Source organism: Symphalangus syndactylus, chromosome 10 (genome assembly GCF_028878055.3).
Source record: "Symphalangus syndactylus isolate Jambi chromosome 10, NHGRI_mSymSyn1-v2.1_pri, whole genome shotgun sequence".
NCBI classification, from domain to species: Eukaryota; Metazoa; Chordata; class Mammalia; order Primates; family Hylobatidae; genus Symphalangus; species Symphalangus syndactylus.
The window spans coordinates 23,057,527-23,083,352 of record NC_072432.2 but is presented as its reverse complement, the minus strand read 5'-3'; the positions used below and the strand labels follow the sequence as shown (position 1 = coordinate 23,083,352).

The 25,826-nt window shown below is 36.1% G+C and overlaps 1 protein-coding gene across 5 annotated transcripts in view; it reads right to left on the bottom strand.

The window, feature by feature from the left end:
* The window catches only part of STAM (signal transducing adaptor molecule), a 78,088-nt gene that overhangs the window by 10,693 nt on the left and 41,569 nt on the right, over positions 1 to 25,826 (bottom strand). For 3 of the 5 annotated variants that reach the window (XM_055296688.2, XM_063610122.1, XM_055296690.2), the window contains 9 exons: positions 21,116 to 21,191; positions 20,939 to 21,034; positions 17,403 to 17,549; positions 12,205 to 12,295; positions 10,282 to 10,474; positions 8,622 to 8,716; positions 5,204 to 5,292; positions 990 to 1,077; positions 191 to 245 (listed from right to left, as the gene is read on the bottom strand). In XM_055296688.2, coding sequence (XP_055152663.1) covers positions 191 to 245; positions 990 to 1,077; positions 5,204 to 5,292; positions 8,622 to 8,716; positions 10,282 to 10,474; positions 12,205 to 12,295; positions 17,403 to 17,549; positions 20,939 to 21,034; positions 21,116 to 21,191 — 930 coding nt within the window. Of the gene's footprint in view, positions 1 to 190; positions 246 to 989; positions 1,078 to 5,203; positions 5,293 to 8,621; positions 8,717 to 10,281; positions 10,475 to 12,204; positions 12,296 to 15,291; positions 15,430 to 17,402; positions 17,550 to 20,938; positions 21,035 to 21,115; positions 21,192 to 25,826 lie in introns of those variants that run through there. The other 2 variants (XM_055296689.2, XM_055296691.2) reach the window with 2 other exon arrangements.

The following is a 25,826-nucleotide window of genomic DNA, read 5'->3' as shown; positions in this document are numbered from 1 at the left end:
ATCAAATCCTCACTTTAAAAAAAGGACAAATGAGTCTAATTCTCCACATCTAGCACAAGATACGTGAATGAGAGTTGGTTCCTCCACAATATTTTTCTTTTTTAAAAGGCAGTTATAGCCCACTTTGCAGTTTATAGTGATAGCTTCAGGAAAGAAGGTACACAACATAAATGCACCCATTTTCTTTTACCTATCAATATCTTCCAGCTTTTCATCAATGAGAGGTCCCATCTGGTGACACATTGCTAAAATGACAAGATGTGAAGAAATATAAGAAAGTACAAGAAAAAAAATGTGAACCTTTGAGAGATATTTGTATAATTTAAGGAATAAAAGATTTAATTTGGAGTAATAAAAATATACATTCGTTAACCTTAGTCTACAGAACCCAAAATTGATTTTCTTAAAGTTATAATGGTGACAACTTAATCTAAAATATTAATCTCGAAACCTTAAAGTGCCATTTTTCATTTTACCAGATTCTAAAATGTTGAACAGAACACTTAGTTTGGATAGAAAATTATAAGAATTCAAATTCTGGCCGGGCGCGGTGGTTCACACCTGTAATCCCAGCACTTTGGGAGGCTGAGGCAGGCGGATCACGAGGTCAGGAGATCGAGACCATGGTGAAATCCCGTCTCTACTAAAAATACAAAAAATTAGCCGGGCGTGATGGCGGGCGCCTGTAGTCCCAGCTACTCGGAGAGGCTGAGGCAGGAAAATGGCGTGAACCTGGGAGGGGGAGCTTGCAGTGAGCCGAGATAGCGCCACTGCACTCCAGCCTGGGCAACAGAGTGAGACCCTGTCTCAAAAAAAAAAGAATTCAAATTCTACCCAAGGTTTCAACTGCATATGAGAGTGAGCCTGGGTCAAGGAGAAATGAGAAATGTTCCATTTTTAATATTATCCTCAAAACCCATTCTTTAACAGGACACCAGTTATTAACCTCTAATTATTCTTTATTTGCAAGGTAAATAGAAAAGTTTTACCTTCAAGATGAAGTAGCTCTGGTAGGTCTGGCTGATCATCACTGGGGTCTGTACTTTGCAGCATCTGTAGCAACTGGTCCATTTTATCCTACAGGAATGAAGTAGTTAATATAAAAAGCTACCAACCTTTATGCAACTTTATGTTTTCACTTTATTAACTAGACAAACTTTCGAAATTCATAGTTATGGAGACTCCAATTTTGCTTTTATGTTTTCAGTGTCCCATGTATTTATTTTCTCTAGTATCGCATGAAGTCAGAGCCTTGAAAGTGCTTCCTATATATTTTTGAGACTGCTCAGGAGGCTGAGGTGGGAGAATCACTTGAGCCCAGGAGGTCAAGGCTGCAGTGGGCTATGATCTCGCCACTGCACTTCAGTCTGGACAACAGCGCAAGACCCCGTTTAAATAAATAAATCAACCAACCAATCAACTGCTAACAGAGATTCTCTTAAGCGAGAAGAAATCAAGCCACATTTAAACCTACAATGCCTGAGTTCTTCCACCTCTTATGTCAGGCTAGAGGATTTTTCTTTGTTTCGGAGCAGCTTTAGCTTAGCCATGCCAACAAGTGTACCATCCATCTCAAGATGGCATTGCTTATGACTAACAACTTGTCATTCCTTCTTGCCCATGGTGAATACAGCAGCTGTTTCAGTAAGGCAGAGCTCAGCTGTATCACAGCTGCTCTTCTAAGTGGGACTCTTAGGGTTTATTCTACATTTTCTTTCTACCAGTGTTTCAGTTAGTCCTAAAAGGAAGGAGGAAGACTAGTAGTTTCTCTATTTTCCTATGTGGAAAAGGCTGGAAGGTACCTCAAATCAGTGACACAGATCTATTTCAGAATCTTTTGTTGTACAGACCAATGGAATGAATGAAACCATCATTACATACACACGTCTATACGATATATAAGTATATATGTATTTATGTTTCTTAAAAAATCCAAACAGATCTACTCTACCATGACTACTACTAAAATAATTACAAACCTTTCTCCATGCATGGTTTTTACATGGTTATGCTACTATATACAGGTACGTAGGGCAAATAAAGACTACTAATTCTAAGCAAAGTAATTATTTAAAATTTAAAAACTACGTTCTGTGTAAAAGGAAAATAGCTTGAGAAACGAATTAATCATCAGAGAGTGAAAGTGACATAAGTATGCTAAAAAAAACTCTTCCCAAGTCAAAATAATTCTGTTTTTTTTGAAATGGATACCAATTTTCAATGTAAATTATTCACAATTTTCATTTTAAGCAGTCTTAAAAAACAAAAGCACATGTCAAGAAAGTTTGCCTACCACACACAAAAAAAGGTCAAATGAAAGTGAGAGTCCATTAACACACAGATGGTTTCCGGTTTGTTTGCTTACAGAATACTATACGATATTTAAAATTATTTAGTGTCAAAGAAGTAGGGTTTCTAGATAGATGACTAGTCTGCTTCTGCAAGTATTTTCTTTTTCTTCTTTTTTTTTTTTTTTTTGAGATGGAGTCTTACTCTGTCTCCCAGGCTGGAATGCAGGGAGTGCAGTGGCATGATCTTGGCTCACTATGACCCTCCACCTCCCAGATTCAAGCAATTCTCCTGCCTCAGCCTCCCAAGTAGCTACGATTACAAGTGCGCACCACCATGTCCAGCGAATCTTTGTATTTTTAGTAGAGACGGGGTTTCACCAAGTTGGCCAGGATGGTCTCCATCTCCTGACCTCGTGATCTGCCCCCCTCGGCCTCCGGAACTGCTGGGATTACAGGCGAGAGCCACTGCGCCCGGGCAACATTTTCTTATATAATGCAATCAGCCAAACATCACTTCTCCTAGCCCAGGTGGATTCCTCGCCCTTAGCACAGTCTTCCACAGTCTGTTTCACTCTTCAAATTTTGTTTCTGCCTCCCATAAAAGATTGCTAAAAGCCCATAAACCCCTTTACATATTTCAAAGATAACATCTCATTTCTCATACGTTTAAAATGTTACAAAGGATAAGATTTCCAGGACATTAAGTGTTCACATTTTAAAATAAAACAGTCAAAAATTCCTTTAAATATAGCCAAAGGAATTTAAACACCAGAGCAATCTGCACTCACCATTACCATTCAAACAAAGTCTCTGTCATGTATTTCAAATTGTTTTTCTCCTTGAACTTATCATATTTCCACTCAATTTCCCCTCCAAAATTTTATCCGAATATACTTGAAAGTTTTCTACTGATGACCATATGGGATTTCTTTGCACTAAAAGTATGTAAACTGATAATACTCTCAGTGTTAGATTCATTCATATGTATAAGGTAATGATTATTATTATTAATATATAAAGGGTCAAAACAACATTAACTATATTTCAAGTTTTGAAAAGTAAAATGAGCCAGGATTCAGCACCAGTTCTATTCCTATTTTTCGTTTTTATAGTTTAAAGTGAGGAGAAATTTTATTCATATAATCAAGCTGTTATAGCAATTTCATTAAGTTCTTTCGGTATCTTCTGAAAGATGGAATGGAATGACAGTGGTCTGTCATTAAAAATTATTTTTAATAATCTACTAGCTGAAAATTCATTTAGGTCCTATTTTTTAAAAACAAAAAATATGGAACCATCTCAGCTGTGTTAACTAGAGCCATTACTTTCTTAATACCAAAACCAATATATGGAATCATCCCTGGTATTTCTTATACTCTGAGGCAATGTACCACAGTAATCTTCACTACAGGCAAGCGGTAAGCCTTTCTTCCGTAAAGTGGGAGAGAAGAATTGAAAAAGGAGAGGAGGGGGGTAAAAATGAAAAATGGTAGGAGAGAATGTTCTTGGGCAGATCAGTTTAGGAAAGAATGCTATGGTAACTGAGGATCTGAAAAGATTCTCTTTAAATTATCTATACCAGGGGCCAAGCAAACTTTTTCTGTAATGGCCAGCCAGTAAATATTTCAGGCTTTGCTGGCCACATGATCTCTGTTGCTACTACTCAATTCTTCCACTGCAGCACAAAAGCAGCCAAACAATATATACACAAATTTATCTGTGTTCCAGTAAACAGGCAACAGGCTAAATTTGGCCTGAGAGTTTGCCAACTCCTGATCTATACAATGTGACACTTAAAAAATCCTTAATGGTTTGCTAGGTGCATAATTTAATGTATTATTAAGTTAACTCAACAGTTATGTTAATGTTATTTTTAAAACAAGGCAATAAGTTTGAGTAGAAAAAGACAACCACAAACATACTTTTTATTTTTTCACAAACACGCTTAAAGATGAAAAAGGTAGCCAGTTTTAATCTTTTCTTTACATGCAGTAACAGCAGATATTTCTATAAAACTTAACTAAATAGGAGTGATTAACTTAATCCAATAAATCTCAAATTTAAATCCCAGTAATACCAATTTGGATACCATTATGTGGCTCCAAAAAGTGTGGTGTGTCACCAAGTTGATATCACATTTTTGAGCATAATTACTAAAAATATACTTTGTTTCAGGTATGACAATGACATATGAAGACATTTAATATAAAATTAGCATAAGCTTTTCCTCAAATACTAGAATGTGTTCAATACAAGGAGGAACCATGAATCATCTCCAATGATATTCAATATATTAGCACTGCTTTTATGCAGTGATTTATGTAGAAGCAATTTAATGACAATTTTATTTTTACAACAGTAATTTATTTGTTTCACTAGACAGTCAGTGAGTGTCCCTTCCTCAGTAATGCGCAATCTTAATATCCTTGTTGAGTATGCCGGGAAACAGGAGTTCTCGCATGATATGAATAGGAGTGTAAAAACCTGTTGTGCTCAACAATTTGACAGTATCTATTAAAATGGAAAACACACAAATCCTTCAACTTGATAGTTTCACTCCTGAATATCTACCCTAAAGAAACACAAAGATACATGTTCAAAAACAAAAATCTCACTACAACACTGTAAAAACTGTAAACAACCTAGGAATTCAACAATAGATTAAATAAATCATGGTAAGGCCACTCTACAGAATATTCAGCAGGAATTTAAAATAATGAGGCTCTGGCATGGCAAACAAAGGACTGGAGAGGAAGTTTCAAAAACAACCTGCATCGTCTATATTGCTTGAATTTTTATAAAAAAATACAAAAATTTTTACAACAAAAAAACTCAATCAATTTTTTCTTAAAGCAAAACCATTTAAATTTCAATACAAAGTACCAACTCCTATCACCATGGAAACCACTTACTTCATCAATAAAGGCTGGTTCCGGCTCTGGTTCTATTGTCTCCACCTGAACATCATCACTAAATTGTACCGTCTTCTTCTCTGTTTTAACTGTAAGATATGTAAAAGTTATCTTTTTTTTATAATACATTTAAAATTCTACTTTAAAGCACTTTAACTTCCAAGAGAGATTTGGGGATTTTTCTTATACTCCCAGCAAGCTAAAAGGCGCAATTTAAGAAATAACTGAGTTGCAGATTTTGGCAGTAATAACAGAACATTACTTTATGAAATTGGATTTCTTAATTTTCTCTTGTAAACATTTTACATTTTCCATAAAAAGAGATTTCACTAATAATAAGAGTTGTATTTCTGAAAAAAGGTTAATCACCTATTACACATCAGAGTTTAGTAAGCTGGAGGACAAAAGCAAAGTTTTACAATGGCCTAAGTGAATTCTGCACTTTAAAATAAACTCTCTTTTTAAATTACCAATCCTTCAAGAAAAAATCTCATTTGGTAGAAAAAAAAAAATCTGGTTTGATAAAAAATCCACACTACTCCAATGTAATGAATGCGAAAATCAGCTATATATTATCTGGCATGCCACTTAGGCGTTTAGAGAATGACATCCATGCCAGTGGAGAACTTTACAAGTGGCCTTGGCAGGGATCTCAGTCTTCCAACAAATCAGCCTATATTTTCTAGTTATATAATATTATCATTTGACATTAAAAAGTGGTCATTGAGGGATCAACAATTCATTGGCCAGAAGCACATATTTCTCCTACTCACCAAAGCAATCTTTAAAAACAATTTAACATAACAGTAGCTATATAACAACCTCCAAATACTACCGAAAGGCATATATGACTCTACTAAACAAACTTCCTTTCTATATTTTTAATTCTTACATCAATGTGGTCAATCAATTCATAAAAATATTAAGAATCATGATGGAAAGGAAGATAGGAGGGGGCAATTTAAGGAAGGGAAATAATGTTTATTAAACTATTGAATATGCTTGATGGAATATTACATTTCCTCCAATGAATCTCCAAAACAATCTTACGAGATATGCCCTTTTTATAAATAAGGTAGTTTGGAAAGATTAAAAACTCTTACAAAAGAGAAAGCTAATAAATGATAAAGCCTGGATTTGAATGCCAATCTATCTTGCTCTACTAGCCCATACTACTGAAATCTGGCCTGTGCCAGTGATTTTACCCCGAGAACATGAAGCCCAATCACTTGGGTACTGTGTTGTGTGCTTCTGTATAACACAGAAATAGCTTAATTTCCAACCAAAGAAATATAATCATTCCATTCAAGTCACCAAAAGCAAAATTCTACAGCTGATTCATTTTCCTATAAAGGAAAAGAAACATCTGCTGCAGACATTTTGCTTTTTCTATCTTGAGCTATTACAAGTAGAAAGCTGGGATAGCACTGCATTGGCCATTACCCATAAGAAAACACATGGCAGACTTCATATTCTAACAGCTCTTGACACACAAGTTTGCAGCCCCTTTTCTCATAGGAACTAATACTATGTGTGCGTAAAAAAATATATTATTTATATACAATATATAACAAAGGGATTTCACAATATTTTACTGTATCTCCAAACCAAAAGCAAGCTAAATAGGGCAGCTATTTCTCTTTGACAGGCTAAGTGAAATAGACTTCTATATCCTCAAAAGAATGATGCTCTGCGATCATGCTAGCACCTGCTCTCCACGCTTGAGAACTACAACCCCATTACATAGGCTCTGATGCTTCAGTTTCTCTTTTAGATCGTCCAGAGTGAAAAATATGAGAAAAACTAGAAAACTCATATTGAAGCTGCATTGCTATATGACTAAAAAAAAAAAAAAGATGAAATGGCTCCAGGATCTACATGAGATCCTTGACCTTATCTTGAACAGAACTCCAAGCAATTCTATCCTCTCCAGGAACTGATTCAGGACAAAAAAAAAAAAAAAAGTCCAAAAACAAACAAAACATCATTACCAGCCCAGGTTATTAAAAAGTCAGCACACTATGCAATGCCATTTAAACAAGGTTGACATGTTTTTGAAATCTCACAGACATAGAAAACATCATTGAAAGACTGGGTCTCACTAATCTGTCTCTATAAAAATGACACCAGACACCCTGGCAATAACTATGACAGCGCATCATTTTCTTAAAGATCTGTAATTTCTGGTTTGCTGTTCAAGCCTTCTCTTGAAAGAGAAGTGAAGTATCTCTTTATTGTTAACATATATATTTCTGTATCATTTATTCTATAAATACATAGTATGTATTATAAGATTCACTATTAGGAGCTGCTGGAAACAAAAAGATGACCAGGACAAAGATTTTTTTTCTAAAAATTCTTATAAACTAAAAAACACCTAAGCATCTTGTGGTTTGTAATTTTCTTTGATCCCTTCTATCTAGCATTAAAAAACAATAATGAGATATTTTGCCAAATAACTGTAGCATATCAACCTATATACATAAGCTCCTTAAAAATTTTAAACATTTTATTACAAACACAAATTTTTCTAGATTTGAATATATTTTTCTGTCTTCCTAAATAGAGGGGAGATTATGACTTAAACTTTGCTTGATGACTAAACTCATCATTATGAAGATTCATTAAAGCACAATATTATGTAGAAATATAGTAAACTGTCTCTCACTACTTAGACCGACTATGTAGCTATGTCTCCTGAAACTGTTAAGCCTGCCACTAGTATCACTTTTTCTCCACGGCCCCACTTTCTAGTTTATTATCCTACTCAGCAGGGTTTGCAAATCAAACAAAAAACTTTTATATGATTAGTAAAAATGGCTCCTTCTGAATATCTGACATGTTGCTTGGAGACCACTGCTTTCAAGTCTGAGACTACACACTAGAGAAATGGTCCCAACCTTTGAACAGGAAAAATCCTTCCTGAGGTTATACTGTACTTGTCACACTGTAATCAACTGGTAAGAAAAATATGTAATGTATAAATTCTGTAAGACTCCTTAATGAATTTGCATTTTAACAATGACCTCTACATAGATACATATGAAAAAGAAAAGTCAGGCCAGGTGCAATGGCTCATGCCTGTTATCCCACCACTTTGGGAGACTGAGGCGGGTGGATCACCTGAGGTCAGGAGTTCAAGACCAGCCTGGCCAACATGGTGAAACCCTGTCTCTACTAAAAATACATACACATACAAAAATAGCTGGACGTGGCGGCGGGTGCCTGTAATCCCAGCTACTCAGGAGGCCGAGGCAGGAGAATCACCTGAACCCAGGAGGCGGAGGTTGCAATGATCCGAGCTCGCACCATTGCACTCCAGCCTGGACAACACTGCTCTAAAAAGTTCAGTTTACTCAACTTCCATTAAGAAAAGGATTAGAAAACATCATTTATTGGCAGGCTGGAAAATACTTACTCATTTCTGGTTCAGCAGTGAGATCTGCAGTCACAAAATTAGAAGGAAATAACCCTATGCCTTGATGGGTTTCACCTTTCCACCAGTTAGGATCACTATGACAAACAAAAAACAATGCTTTACCATAACAAATGTATTTATTTCTGTAAATCTTTATCTTTTGTAGTATTTAACTTACACTACTACAAAATTTGAATCTCACAATAACCCACTGAAAAAGCCAATGAATCTTCCTTTATTACAAAAGAAGAAGAAGTCTCAGAAAAGGTAAGAAGCTATTAAACACACGGTTGCTTATCTTTTTGACTGCCAATGCATGCTTTGCAGTTATGGACTCTCTCCCAAAAAAGAGGCACCCATACGAAAAAACTGTCAGCTTCAGGTGGTTCACAGGCTCCAGAGTAAGAAGTCTTTGTAATGAGCTATAAAGACAGGCTCTTACTTTCAGTCTCCATTCCTAAATCATTGCTCTTTCTAGTACACAGGAGCAAGGTTTTTTCTTTTCTCCCAGCAGAACAAATATGAAAGATGACACTGTTCACAGCGCACAACATTCACAAAGAGTACACTCCTAGGTGTAAACTCTGGTATATGGAAAGCTAGCAAGCACTCAATACATGTTTTTGAAAGAACAGATGTAAGGTTTTGTGCAATTTCCAGCTAACCAGCTCAAACTTTATTTTCTTCCATTCAAAAAAAAAAAAACGTTAAAATATGTCTTAATGTTTGTGTCTTCCCAAAATTCACAGGGTGAAATCCTAACCCCCAAAGCAATGGTATCAGAAGGTGGGGCCTTTGGAAAGCAATTAAGTCATGAATGAGATTAGCGACCTTATAAAAGAGACCCCAGAGAGCTCATTTGCCCCTGCTGCCATGGGAGGACACAGCAAAATGACAGCCTTCTACAAACCAGAAAGTGGGCCTTCAACACACAGTCAATCTGTTGGGTCCTTGATCACAGACTTATACTCCAGAACTGTGAGAAATAAATTCCTGTTGTTTATAAACCAGTTAGTCTATGGTAGTTTGTTACAGCAGCCCAAATGGACTAAGGCAGTAAGTAAGAGAGACACTACAGGAAGAACTTTAAATCAATTTGAACTGATTTTTAAAAAACACCTGCAAATTTTATTACTTCATTATCAGTAACAAGCATCAGTAACAATTCATTTTCAAGTGAAACATCAGAAAGCTATAGTAAAAAAAAAAAACTGATACACTGTATCACCTCCTGAATAAATGTGTAATTCCATATAAAATAAATTTGTTCCATATGGATATACTGTTCTGTGTAAAAAAACTCAATAGATTATATATTTCTTACAAATTCCATTAAGTACATATACATACTCAGTGTTTTTCTAAAACTGTAACTTTTTAAATAATCTAACAATCTATATTATTAGGTGGAACCAAAAATGAATAGATTAAACTAGGCCTCCAAAACAAATTATAAACTAAGTAATAAATAAGAAAAAAATTAAACAACAAAATAAGAATCCACCCAGTATAACACAAGCAAATCAGCCAACTGTCATACAGAGAAGCATCTAGGTCAATATTTATTATTGTATTTGGTAACTGCAATCAACAGGAATAATATGAAACACAGAAACCATACATACTTTCATACAAATTTTAAATGTAATATTAACATTACCTGTCGTCAAGAACTGTAATAATTTCTCCGGCTTTAAAAGTAAGTTCATTATCTTCAGCAGCTTCAAAGTCATATATAGCACGAACTTTTCGGCCTTCATGTTGGTGGTTAGTTAAGAGATTGGATGTGCTTGGATACAAAGTGGAAAGGGTGGTTGACTGCTGCCTTTGTTCCTTGAGAGACAACTCAATGGCTAGAAAACAATGAGTTTTAAAGACCCAAAATGTTATTATATCCAACAATCCGAAGAAGTAGAAAAAGACATCAAGATAAAAGGTATTCTTCCTTCAATAGTATAGTTAGAAACTAGAACATATCCTGATATACTGAACAAAAATCATTTTGTCAGTTTCATTCATTCATTCACAACTGAAAGTTTAAAAATAAATTAACAAAATTGGAACAGCATAACTCCTATTTTTACTGAACAAATATAATGTAAATTATTCTGGGTAATAAAAAATACAAACTCTTAGATCTACTTTTGTTTTTTAGCTGCAGATATTTTCCTTGACCTTTTTTTCAAAATAATCATCAAAATTGCCTGGAAAGTCAAGAACATCAAGCTTCACTGCAGACTTACTAAATCAAAGCCTTAAAGGCAATCTTGGAGAATCCAGATTTTATTGCTCCAAGGGTAATTCTTATCAGTCTAAAGACTCAACCTAACAAATCCTCCAAAACAGATCTCAAATGTGTCTCTATCTCCACCACTACTTCCCAAGTGCAGACCATCACCATATGTCACTCAGACTTTGAAATGTAATATCAGTGCATTGATTATCCTGCTTTCAATTCAACCCAGAACCCTTTCTGCTCTTCCGCTCTTGTTTTAGAGTAATAAAAGAACCAATACGAAAACAAAACTTTAAAGCTACTAAAAGTCAATACAGAAAACTATCTTTTAGGACGTTGAGGTAGGGAAAAATATTGTTTTAAAGCCATTAAAAAGTAAAAATCATAACAAAAGAGCAAACAACACTGGCCTTCTCAAAACTTAAAATTTCTACTTGATAAAATACACCATTACCAAATTTAAGGTCAAAAACGAGGAGGAGATCTCTATAATAATTACAACAGATAACAAATTAATATTTCAAATAAAGACTTCTACACATCATTATTTTATTTAACAAAAGACAATTTACCCAAGAGAAAAACATAATGACCAGTGAATATACAAAAAAAGAACTCAGTCTCACTAGCAATCAAAAAAATTAAAATTAAAATAACAGGACATCATTTTAAACCTACCAGATTCACAAAAGTTAAACTCTTAAGACTACCAAGTGTTGTCAGATTAATAATAATAGCTTTCATACACTGCTAATGGAAAAAGAAATCATAGAACCATTTAACAAAACTGAAGATGTACCAATGCCATGATCCAACAATATTGCTTTTAGTCACACATAATAGAGAAAGTCACATATATGTGCACAGAGAATATGTACAAGAATACTCACTGCAGCTTAATTTTAGTAAAAAAAAAAAAAAAATCAGAAATAATCCACAGGTCCATCAGTAGGAAGACAGAAAAATATGGTACCCTCATTAGTACACTGGATAGAACAGTTAATGGATATGCCACATGAATAGATCTCAAACATAACGCTGCATGAGAAAAGCAAGCGGCAAATGGCACTTCGAGTGTACTATCTACAAAAAACAAATTTGTTAGACACAAAAAAGCACTTGATATTGTTTTTGGATACACAGTATAGTAAAAAACTGTCATAAAAACAGACTGAAAGGATACATGTGACAGTAATTGCCTCTCAAGAGGAAAGGAAAGAATACTGAGGAGGGCAAAACAGCAGATTTCAGCTTTTGCCATAAAGTTCTATTTATTTTACCTTTAAATATCTCAGAGAAAAAATAAAGGCTTATGTTATTCCCACCATCAGGGACTTAAAAACGCACCTTTTGCTAAATCTTCTTCTTCTTTTTTGTTAGCCACAGTACCAGGATCCTTGGCTACAAGAGCTGGGCTTGCTTTTGCTTGTTCTGCAGCCTAACAAAAAAGAGGAACACAGTACTTGAGGATTGTTATCAAATTCTCCTCCTCTTATCTACCCTAAGAATTTGCAAAACCTTTCTCATCAATCTAGCGCAGATTTCTGAAAGAAGAAATCCCAACTGCAGCAGCTTCCACCTTAAAAGGGAGAGGGAAATGAATCAGAACCGGAGGACACAGAGAGCAACTGGACACTTAGAGGAGGCAGCCTAGGCACACCCTCCCAGGTTTGTGCCAAGAGGTTCAACTAAAAGCATATGGTACACAAGTCAGAGAAGACAGACTACAGAAGATTTCAACGTGTTTAAAAAAACTCCAAAACCAGAAAAGGGGCTGGGAGACAGAAAGAGATAACTACTTTAAACATAAATAGTTAAAAAAAAATGTAATATCTATTAATAGTTAGATTTATCATTTCCTTTTGGATCAAGTGTCAGGATGTTATCTTCAGGAACTCAGATAGATATAGATATATATATATTGTTATATATATAACAATATAAATGTTCAAAAATCCTATTTTGTAAACCACATTACAAGTAGTTAATTCTGAGAGTATATCACTGCCTCTATTAAATTGTGTAAATAAGGGAATGCACAACAAACATATAAATCAATGCACACTTCTGGAATTACAAGCTTCTAAGCCTATGGGCTCTGTGGCCTCTCAGTTTTTGCCTACCATTCAAGGCAAATCAGAATTTAGCCTATCTTACCAACCTCATTTCCAACCATTCTACCAGTTACCAGAAACTGCTAGCAGTTCCTGAGCAGCCTCTATACCGGTACTTTACAGGTCTCACACTCATTTGCTTCTACTTACAACGTTCTCCCCCTTTGCTCCATTCACTTTTTCCCTTTTGAGTTTGAACACATCAGTCAGTAATCAGCTAAAATATCACTGTCAGTGAAGCACCCTTAACCTGTTAATTACACATTCTCTTGTTTGTTCTTATGATAACACCTTTAAACAAGGTACTGTGATATGACTGGTTAAGAATGTAAGTTGTGAAGTCAGACAGACATGAGTTCAAATCCCAGATCTACCACTTTCTAGCTGGATGACACTGGGCAAATTAGCCTCTTGGTGCCTCAAATTCCTCATCAATAAAATGAGTACAATATTAGCACCTACACCTCATGGGCACCTCACAGCCTATTTAAAGTATTAAATTAACACATGTGATTCCAAAATCAGATGAGATGGGTTCATTCAGGGTTTAAAACAAAAAGTATGTAACACTACCTCCGGGGCTTATAAGGTATGTGGAGGTAATACACATGACAACTACAGCGTAAATAGAGCTCTACAGATGCAAAGTTGCTATATTTTACATCAAATATTAACTCAAAGTAGATCACGAAAAGTTATGAATGTATATTGTCATTCCTGGGACAAACAATTTAAAAATGAAATTCCAAAAAACATTCAAATTGCCACATGTACAGCACTTAGAACACTGACTGGAACATTGTAACAGGCAATAATCTCAGCTTTTGTTATAATTGTCTGATTACATGTCTGTCTCCACAACCAGACTGTATGTTCCCTGAGGGAATGTGCCTAAATATTACAAGCAGTCAATCAACGTTTGTTGAGGGTATGAAAGGAAAAATATTCGACATTATAATAAAATACAGTTCTACATTCCTCACTTACTGGATTTCGTATTGTCAAACAAATGCACAGGCATTTATTTATTTATTTATGAGACGGAGTCTCGCTCTGTCGCCCAGGCTGGAGTATAGTGGCACGATCTTGGCTCACTGCAAGCTCCGCCTCCCAGGTTCACGCCATTCTCTTTCCTCAGCCTCCTGAGTAGCTGGGACTACAGGCACCCACCACTACGCCTGGCTAATTTTTTGTATTTTTAGTGGAGACGGGGTTTCACCATGTTAGCCAGGATGGTCTCGATCTCCTGACCTCGTGATCCTCCCGCCTCAGCCTCCCAAAGTGCTAGGATTACAGGCTTGAGCTACCGCGCCCGGCCAGTCATTTATTTTTAGAAGAGCTGAGAAGAAAAAAACTTTTTGGTGTTCACGGAATACAACTTTAAACACTCTCAATTCTGACCTATCTCTAGTTGTAATTTTCTTTAGATAATGTTTTAATTATCAGACATTTCTGAAAACTACAGGTATGCCTGGTCAGAAATAACTTTTATGGTTTATATAAATTTTTGTTCACAATTTGGCAAACTTCACAATTAGATAGATTTGAACTTCTATGGTGTGTGAAGAAATCTCTACCAGTCGAGAAGTGCAGAAATAAGCTATGTGAAGCCGTATGTTTCTGAACTGCACTTTTTATTCAAAGTTCCTTTCTATCATCAGGTTCTAAATGTAACGATAACACTTGTCTTATTAAGCAGCCAACTACGGTAGCAGTGCTGCTAGCCTACTTCTATCTTTACATCAAAAGTTAGTGCTAACAGAACTGCATCAGCAGGAGTCTGGTGACTACCACTTTTCTTAATATTTTTACATTATTTTCTTCTGTACTCAGATGAAAAAAATATACTTAGAAAAATATATCTTCAGAGGTTTTTGTTAAGTATGCCCTAACAAAAATCTACCCTGATGAAAACACAGTAATAACTCAAGTAACTAAGTGGCTTTAAAATCTACAGGGAGTTCTGCAGTTGAACTTAGATGATTTATTTTTTTCATTTAATGTGAAGCTCTTTACATGTAGGGTTTCTAATAAGCTTTTCAGAAACCACTAAAAAAATCATTCTACCTCATCATATTTTACTTTATATATATATTTCTTGTAGGTGAAATACAGCCACTATGATAAGATTAGCTGTTACATACTTTATAACATCTAGATCAAAGGATGAAAATTAAGTCCTATCTTTACTATTGCTCTTCTATGTCCTGAATCTCTTGAACAAGAGAATAAGCTAGTTTCTCCACCAATCAAGACATAATGCTCTTGCCAGTGTTCACTCCACTGTAAGCCTGGTCTAGACAGACACATATTCACTAACCTCTCTATCAAAGAAGGCAGACTCGGGCAGTGAAAAGAACACTGGACTGAGAATCAGCATGCCTGTGTTCTAGTTCCAGCTGTCAACTATGAGTTGTGTCCCTGGGCAAGTCACTTAACCATTCTGAGTCTCAGTTTCCTCATCTGTAAAAATGAGCGGATTAGATTAGAGGCTCCCTAAAACTGTTTCCGTGGCTAAGATTCTAGATTAACCAAACAAAGGTACATACAGCACAATCATTAATTCTTCCTTTTCTTACAAGATAAGTCCCTTTGTGGACTGAAATGCAGTTTTCACTTGCACTGAAGGCTGTCCTCTAGAGCAGCAGTGCTTCTCAGACCTCAACGTGCATATAAATCCTCTGAAGATCTTGTTAAAATGGAGATAATGAACCCATAGGTCTGGAGTGGGTTCAACCATGCTGCATTTCTAACAAGCTTCCAGATAATGCCAGTGATGCTGGTCAAACCACGTTTTGAGTTAACAAGAACCAAAGACTCTAGATACTTAGTGGGCTTGCATTTTCTCTACCTATTGTAGGTGGGTTCTCTGCAGTGAGTCTACTCTTTGATAAACAAACATTGTTTTTGTTGTCAAGGAATGTATAATGTCTTGCATTATTCTGCTTCAGATTTTTCCTTAATTATACAGATTCTAGAAACTATACTGTGTAGTAAAAACCAGCTATCAGTTATAAATGACTATATTTTCAAAGACATAATTTATCATTGTAAAGCCAATCATAAACCAAAATTTTTTTAAGAAGAAAAATGTCCTTTGCTTCCTTCCTCTCCCAGATACACTTTTGAGTCTTCACATCTCAAGAGTGCTCAGATAAACTGGAAATGCCTTGGAAAGAAAGCACATGTAGGTCTGGATGAATGTAGATAAGCTACATGACTCCCTGAAGTGGTCAAAACATAAGCCCTCCACACTCACAGATTTCTGTTCATGGTTTCACATCGCTCATTACAGTCTGTCCCAGTCAATAAACTGGAGAAAGACAGTGTAGTAAATCAGCACATATTTTAAGCCTCTTGATTAGTTGGGCATCCTAAAGGAAGGTTACCCAAAATAGAAATAGGAATAAAAAAGACATTTCTTGATTTTTTTTCTACATGACATAAAATAGAGACTGAATTCTTTTGGCACGAGGGCGGACAGGAGAGGAAAGTTAAGCTATTTAGCCACACCCACTGGGGAAAGGAAGACTTATGTACTGGTCGGCTCTTACTAAGTAGAAAATGCTTCAGGTGCTTCTCTTCCCATTTACCCCTTCTAGAGTCCTCTCATTGTTAATACAGGAATTCATAAATTTCCTCATCAATAGAATCTCTCAAGTCATCCCTAACTTTTAAGGATATCCTGATTTCTGAGCTGTCATTCTTTGTAGAAAACTATAGCATTAAGAGCATTTAAAAAGACAATGTTACCTAATTAATAAAGCTATTTTGTGTATATTATTAAAACTGTACTGGCCAGGCCCGGTGGCTCACACCTATAATCCCAGCACTTTGGGAGGCCAAGGCGGGCAGAACACCTGAGGTCAGGAGTTCGAAACCAGCCTGGCCAACATGTTGAAACCCACCTCTATTAAAAAAAAAAAAAAAAAAATTTCCAGGTGTGGCTGTGCGTGCCTGTAGTCCCAGCTACTCAGGAGGCTGAGGCAAGAGAATCGCTTGAACCCAAGAGGCAGAGGTTGCAGTGAGCCGAGATCACGCCACTGCACTCCATCCAAGGCGGCAATGAGCCGACATCACGCCACTGCACTCCATCCAGGGAGACAGAGTGAGACTCCATCTCAAAAACAAACAAAAGCTATACCAAAAAATTTCAAAACCTGCAAAATGTTAAACCAATTCATTTATAAAGAAGTAGAGAGGTTGGAGCACATTAATATTCCATTGTAATACTTTTCTGGCACCTTTGAATGCCAGAAAACTAGTATCACTAACTAGCAATACAACTAGTTACTAATACAATTAGTATTAATAATGAAAATTCCTCTGAAGTAGTAAAAATTACCTGGGAATGAAGACAAAAATTCAAATAAATATATCTGTTTAAGAGAAACAAACTGTAGCACACACACAACTTCATTCCCAAAATACCTGAGAGCCAATAGCTGGGAACGTAACTCCTTGTTCCTTAAGGTTCTTAATCATTGCTGATATTAGACTAAGCTGTGGATCATTCTTAAATTCATCTGTCCATTCAACCATAAGAGCCTTTAATTTTTCACATACTTTAGGATGACCCTGTAAAATAGAAAAAGAAATAAAAGAGCATCGATTTCCCAGCCAATGATTTAATACAGACATTTTAAATAGTAAAGTTATAAAGTGATATTTTTTGAATCACAAGTTATGCATAGCTATAGACAAATAAGAAAATATAGTTATTGGAAATAAAACTAATGTTCACACTATGAAAAAACCCATCATGTATATGTCACTTCAAAATTAAAGCATTAAATAGGTAATAACATTTTGGAGATCTGAAAGGACTTTTCAGAATATTTTACAACGAAGCAAGGTTTGTACATCAGTAAGACAAGGAAAAGTGTTAGCTTTTTGCAAAGCAATAAAAAAGTTGGAAGGAGAGAATAAATGATACAGTTCCTTTATTCCGAATTCCTGACTTCTTAATGTTCATAACTATGCATTTTTTCCATGATGCTTAATTATCTGGGGCCTAATTTGAGGTACATTGCATGTTAATCATCTTAAAAATTTAATTTCTTCAAAATAACCTCTTTTTATTCTTTTTTTTTTTTTTTTTTGGTTCGTTTTTTGAGACAGAGTCTTACCCTGTGGCAGAGGCTGGAGTGCAGTGGCTCGATCTCAGCACACTGCAACCTCTGCCTCCCAGAGGGGGGTGGGGGGTGGGGGTTCAAGCGATTTTCCTGTGTCAACCTCCCGAGTAGGATTACAGGCGCGCACCACCATGCCCAGCTAATTCTTGTACTTTTAGTACAGGCAGAGTTTCACCATGTTGGCCAGGCTGGTCTTGAACTCCTGACCCCAAGTGATTCGCCCGCCTCAGCCTCCCAAAGTCCTGCGATTACAGGCATGAGCCACCACACTCAGCCCAAAATAACATAACTCTTTATGGTTGACGTATAACAAAGATTCAAGTTAGTCTAAGGCAGGTGTACAGGGCATTATTCTTCTGTATTAAAGAAAGAGATAAATGTAGTGAGTTTTCAAAATAAATTATTTTACTCATTGCTTATTAAGGAAAAAAACCTGGCCAGTTCATTAAAATACTGACGTATCTTCATAGTGGCAATAATTTGAAGTCTTGCTATTTGATGTAATAGATATAAAGAAACCTTCACAGATACCAGAGAAGAAATAACTCCTCTATGAAATGTCATGAATGCATTTCAAATCAATACTTACTAAATAATTGGCTAAAGCTTTTAAAAATGGAGGTTAGACTTTTAGATTACTCTATTAGACGAAAAAGAATTCTTCCTAAGTGCACATGTAATCTGTATTTTGATCAGGGAGCATATAGTGGATTTGTAAATGCTTTATTGAGACTATGCATGAACTTAATTTGTTTAATAAAAGGAAATTTTTAAAAAGGGCAGGATGTTGGCTGGGCGCGGTGGCTCATGCCTGTAATCCCAGCACTTTGGGAGGCCGAGGTGGGCAATCACGAGGTCAGGAGTTCGAGACGAGCCTGACCAACATGGTAAAACCCTGTCTCTGCTAAAGCTACAAAAACCAGCCAGGCGTGGTGGCGCATGCCTGTAATCCCAGCTACTCAGGAGGCTGAGGCAGGAGAATCACTTGAACCCGGGAGGCGGAGGTTGCAGTGAGCTAAGATCACTGTACTCCAGCCTGGGTGACAAAGAGAGACACTGTCTCAAAAAAAAAAAAAGAAGGCGGGATGTTATTAAGCACAAAACCAATATGTTCACTGTAAAACATTCAGAAAATAAAGAGAAGTCCTCTTGCCTATAGGTAGTCGTTTTTGGAAATGGCTGTTTGCACTACTACACACAGGTAAGTATACCACATTTTTCACCTACATCACAAAAAACATGGTATTAGAATCTCTTCATGAACAGTTGTAATCTCGATGGACATTCAGGACATTAAAAGACATAATGTTTATTAATTAGGAGAAAATAAATATTAACTGCATAAAGCAGGAAAGGGAAAGAATTATCACTTAAACATGATGTTTGAAAAGTACAGAATTTTATATTCTTACTATATTTCTATACTGCTTTTTTTCTACTGTAACCTGGAACTACTCATTTTTCCCAAAAACATGAGGCATTTTCCATTTTAACATACAAAAACTTTTTCTTGATTTACAATACTCCCCCTAAAAGAGCCAAAAATAATTACCTTTAGAATGCACAAATTTTTACTGGGGAAACTCACATATTACTAAGTGAAAATTTAAAAATGTCCTGAATTGTGTGACTGGAATTCTACAGTTGAGTGGGCAGTTGTAGGGTCCCCAGTTCTCCCTGCTTTCTTTCTGTGTCCCAGTAGAAAAATAGAGTGCCTTGTCCCGCTCTGTGACCCAGCCAGCTGCATGTTTTCCACCATAGGTTTGGACCCAAACTGGGGCCTTGAACATTCTCAGGCACTGATACAGTTGTTCAGGTTGTGGCCCGAAACACTAAAAGATCAAATATGTTGCTAAACACGTAGAAACCAGCCCCGACCCTGAGCCAAATTCCTTAAAACCTCCTATAAACTGCAGCCCTACTGTGTAAGTTCCCCTAATAAATGCTTTAGACTGATCACCCTGGCATTTAGTGCCTCCTTTTTTGGACTCTCATCTGGCCCTATCTGGAACAGTTTAGGGTAGTCCCTTGTGGGAACTCCCCCCGCCACCACTTTTGAGGCAACTCCAGCTGTGGGTTCGGCCAGTAAGAACAGCAGTATAGTATTAAAATCCTGTGATGGGGCCGGGCACAGTGGCTAACGCTTGTAATCCCAGCACTTTGGGAGGCCGAGGCGGGCGGATCACAAGGTCAGGAGATCGAGACCACGGTGAAACCCCGTCTCTACTAAAAATACAAAAAAATTAGCCAGATATGGTGGCAGGCGCCTGTAGTCCCAGCTACTCGGAGAGGCTGAGGCAGGAGAATGGCGTGAACCCGGGAGGGGGAGCTTGCAGTGAGCCGAGATTGCGCCACTGCACTCAAGCCTGGGCGACAGAGCGAAACTCCGCCTCAAAAAAAAAAAAAAAAAAAAATCCTGTGATGGCCAGGAAGTGGCCTTATTGATAAAGATAAAAACTCAACGGGGCCATAGACTTTTGGCAGTATTTCTGAAAGGTTTTCCATTAGGAAAATACCTTGTGCCTACAAAAACAGTACCTAAAATAGACTGATATTATTTAATTAGATATAGAAATACCTGTTTTCTTATCAGATGAAAGTATGATGGAAAAGAACAGGTTAAAAATACTCTAATATGGCTTGAAAAAACTAACTCAAAGTTACATGAATCCGCAGTCTCTTCAACGAAACATAATATTTATTTATATACTGGATAGACACAGCCTAGAAAGGATTTCTTAAAAAGCACAGAATAGTCCTTTGTGAAGATTTAAACAATAAAATATGTGAAGAAAGAAGACTGCCTTAATTTCTGGAAATAATGCTCCTTACCTTATTTAATACGTTGCTTACTTCACTAGCAAAATCTCTTGAACATACTTCTAAATGAAAAATTTTGCCACAGTTTGATACACACGCTCCTAGAAGCTAAAAGCACAAAATCAGAAGTTAAAGAGGCTCAACTGTGGCAGATAATTTTGTGGTACAGGTTAAAACAAAACCACTCACAGTCAAAGCTTGCATAGCAACGTGAGGATCTTTGTGGTTCACTCTTCTCATAATAGACCGAAGACAATCCTTAGGTCTAAAAAATAAGAAAAGTAAAAATTACTTAATAATACATCTGGCTTCCCCCTGCCCCTTAACTGTTATAGACCAAAGACTACGATAAAAAGGGAGACTACGATAAAGTAGACAAATTTAATTTTCATCAATAACATGGTTGAAAAACTGTAAACTAGTTCCTTTAAATTTTTCAAACAAAATTAACAGGCTCTCTTATTAGTAATCGTAGATGAGGCATTTCAGGCTAATTCTGGGTAGGAAAAAAAAAGCGTTGAAAATAAAATGGTAGGCCATGACTTCCACTGCCAACCAGGGTGGAAAAACAGACCAGACTTACACTCCCATTGTAAACAATTAGAAAACTGGAAAAATAGATTTAAAATACACACCGAGGTTAACTTTTTAAAGACATGAGGCCATAGGCAGTACTGAATGATAATCCCTAAGAAGGAAAATGAATTAGATAAGCCAGAAGTTTGCCTCAACTTTCTGCCTAGAGGCACTTTCCAAGTATCAGTGAAGACTTTCTGAAAAACCCACTCATGCACAGGTAAAAAAAACTCCATGAAACTGGTCAAAAAGTGATGAGGGCGATATGCTAAAGAGATCCAAAGCTCACACAGTTGTCATAGATGAGACCACAGTGAAGCATCTACTGAAAATCCAGAGCATTCAGTGGATATACAGGGGAGTTTAGACCCTAGCAACGCAGCTCAACCATACCTACATACCGCCTAACAACATAAGCCACAGACAAATGTAACAACTTCTGAAAAAATAAAGTCCAATACTCCTTAACAGGAATACAACACCTGATGCTCAACAATGTAAAATTCAAAATATTAAGGATTCAATAAAATGATATGATGACATGATATGAAGAAGAAAACTACCATACACAACTAGCAGAAAATTCAGTCAACTGAGAATGTAGAAATAACAAAGATGATGAAATTAGCAGTCAAGGACTTTATATAAGCTATTATATATATTTATAAATATATATTTATATAAGCTATTATAAGTATGCTGGAAATCATCCACATAATGATGAAGAAATGATATATTAAAAAGGGCCCAGAAAAAAGTCTAGAGACAAAAAATATGTAAAATTAAAAAGTAGATGGAATTAATCAGGTAAGAATGAAAGATCAGTAAATTTGAAAATATGCTGAAAGTATCCCAACTGAAGTACAGAGAGAAAAAAAACGAAAAAATTTAACAGAGAGCCACCATTACAAATACTTTTAAGAGAGAAATGAAAATAAAATAGCTTGGGTGCAGTAGCTCACACCTATAATCCTAGCATTTTGAGAGGCCGAGGCGGGCAGATGGCTTGAGTCCGGAAGTTCAAGATCAGCCTGGGCAACATTGTGAAACCCCATCTCTACAAAAAATAATACAAAAATTAGCCAGAAATGGTCCCAGCTCCTAGGGGCACAGTGAATGGCCTGAGGTGGGAGGTACACTTGAGCCCCAGAGGTCAAGGATGCAGTGAGCTGTGATGGCACCACTGTACTCCATCCTGAGAGAAAGAGTGAGACCCTGTCTCAAAAAAAATGTTTTAAATTAAAAAAAAAACATAAAAACTATTTGATTGATACACAAAAGACAGAAAGAGAAAACAGAAGAAACATAACCAATCATCTAGAAAAATGGCAGATTAAGATTGTAAACCAACTACACTTGTATCAATTCACTACTGTTAGCAGTTTTCACAACAAGGAATACTAACAGGGATAAAGAGAGACAGCACATAATAACAAAACGGTTAAGTCCCCCAAGAAAACATAATTCTAAATGTGCATGAACACAAAAATAGAACTTCAAAATATATAAAGGAAACATCGATAGAGCTGAAAGGAAAAACAGACAAATCTACTGGAAACTTCAACATGGCCCCTCAATGACTTGATAACACAAGAAAAAAAAGTACTGATATGGAATACCTGAATGACACTATCATGCAACTTGACCTGACTGGCATTACACAACAATCCACCCACTCATGGAACTATACCCATTTTTTCTCATGTGCATGGAAAATTCAACAAAATGGACTACATTCTGTCCTATAAAACAAACACTGATAAATTTAAAAGGACTAAAGTCATACAAAGCACATTCTTTGACCATAACAAAATTAAACTACAAATTGATAACAAAATGATAGCATAAAAATACCCAAATATTTGGAAATCAAATAACAAGTATCTAAGGCTTACATCAAATGAAATCACAGAACCATAATCTCCCTTAAGGACATGAAAATGAAAGCATACTATCCAGTACTCTTTATAAGAATGTTCACAGAGGCTCTGTTCATAGAGTCAAAACCTGGATACTATCCAAATGCCCATGAACAGATGAATGGATAAATTGTAATATATTAACACAATACCTCTTCCCCAAAAAACAGGAATATTGATACATACAAAAATTTGAATTCATCTTAGAAACATACTTAGTGCTAGTCACAGGAGTACTGACAATACCATTTCATTTTATGAAATTCTAGAAAAGGAAATTTACTCTATAGTGACAATGCATATTAGTAATTGCATAAGTGGAAGGAACTTTTGGGAGTGATTAAATGCTATCTTGGTTGGGATGATACTTATATAGGTGTATATATTTGTCAGAACTCATCAAACTATCAAACCATACACGTACAAGGGATGCTTTTTGTTGTAGATAAATCATAGGTCAGTAAAACAGATCTATTTAAATGACAGGCCAAGCACGTAGCAAACATGCATTTCATGGGCATGCTTTACGGTAATTAACGATAATAGTAAAGCAGAGTAATCATCCATATAACCTATGAAACATCATGTGCTTAGGCTCTCAAAAATTATAATAAGCAAAGGACTCATTCAGTGTTCAAAACATTCACAGCAAACCAAGTCCTCCATTTACTGAAGTTCAGTTCCTTGCCCATGATGCCAGTTACCGGGCAGTAATAGGCACTAACAAGATTCATACCTGTCACTTAAACATGCTATGTTCTGGCCACAGAGATGCCTCCCAATAAATTCAGATAACATAAACAGGGAGTTCTTTATGTAAGTCAAAAGGATAGCCTCAAAATATTAAATCATCAGATGAAAACGACATATATTTTCCTCTAATAACACAATACATTATCAACATCTATAAATTATTTCAACTAAAAATAATACAATATATTATTCTCAAGGGCATATGGATATTACCCAGGATAAACAATGTTAAGCCATAAAACAAGTCTCTACAGATTTGAAAAGATAAAAATCATAGAAAGCATGTTCTCCAAAGACAGTAGAATAAAATTTGAAAGAACAAAAAAATGTAGAAAATTAAAATATGTGAAAATCAACATCCTCCTAAATAGCCAATGAGTCAAAGAAAAAAAAATCACAGGGGAAATTAGAAAATACTTTGAGATTAATGAAAAGGAAAACATAACCCAAGAAAACTTAAGGGTGCAATAAAACAGTGAGAGGAAAATTCATACCTATAAGCACCTACATTTAAAAAAAAAAAAAAAAAAGACGATCTCAATACCACCTCACACCTATCAGGATGGCTATTATAAAGAAAAACAGAAAAAATGATAAATGTTGACAAAGATGTGGAGAAACTGAAACACTTGTGCACTGTTGGTGGGAATATAAAACTCTACAGGTGCTGTGTAAAACAGTATAATGGTTCCTCAAATAATTAAAAATAGAATTACCATATGCTCTAGCAATTCCCCTTCTGGGTATATACTCCAAAGGACTTAAAGCAGGCAGGGTCTGGAGGAGATAGTGGTATACCCGTGTTCATAGCAGCATTATTCACAATAGCTAAAAGGTGGAAGCAACCCAAAGTGTCCACAGACACATAAATGGATAAGCAAAATGTGGTACATACATACATGGAATACTATCCATCCTTTATAAAAACGAAATTCTGCCATATGCTACAACAGGGATGAACTTTAAAGCCATTACGCTAAGTGAAATAAGCTGGTCACAACAGAGCAAATGCTGTATGATGCCCCTTAAATGAGGTACTAAGAGTAGTCAAAATCAAGGCCGGGCACAGTGGCTTGCACCTGTAATTCCAGCACTTTGGGAGATGAAGGTGGAAGGATTGCTCCAGCCTAGGAGTGAGACCAGCCTGGGCAATATAGTGGGACCTTGTCTCTACAAGAAATTTTTTAAATTAGCCAGGCATGGTGGCACACACTTGTAGTCCCAGCTATTCGAGAGGCTGAGGTGGAAGGATCACTTGCTGCGGTGAGCCATGATTGCGCCACTGCACTCCAGCCTGGGTGACAGAGTGAGACCATATCTTCAAAAACAGAAAAAAAAAAGAGTAGTAAAAATCATTGACAGAAAGTAGAATGGTGGTTGCCAGGGGGCCTGGGGAGCAGGGAATGGGGAGTTATTGTTTAATTGTTTAATGGGTATACAGTTGCAGTTTTAAAGAGTTCTGGAGGTAGGTAGGGACTATAGTTCACAACATTATGCAGGTATTTAATACTATTAAGATGGTAAATTGTATGCTATGTTTATTTTGCTACAATCTAAAGAATTGGTGAAAAAGATCTCAAATCAATAACCTAAGATTATACCTTAAGAAACGAGGAAAAAGAGCAAGTAAACCCAAAGCAAGCAAAGCAGAA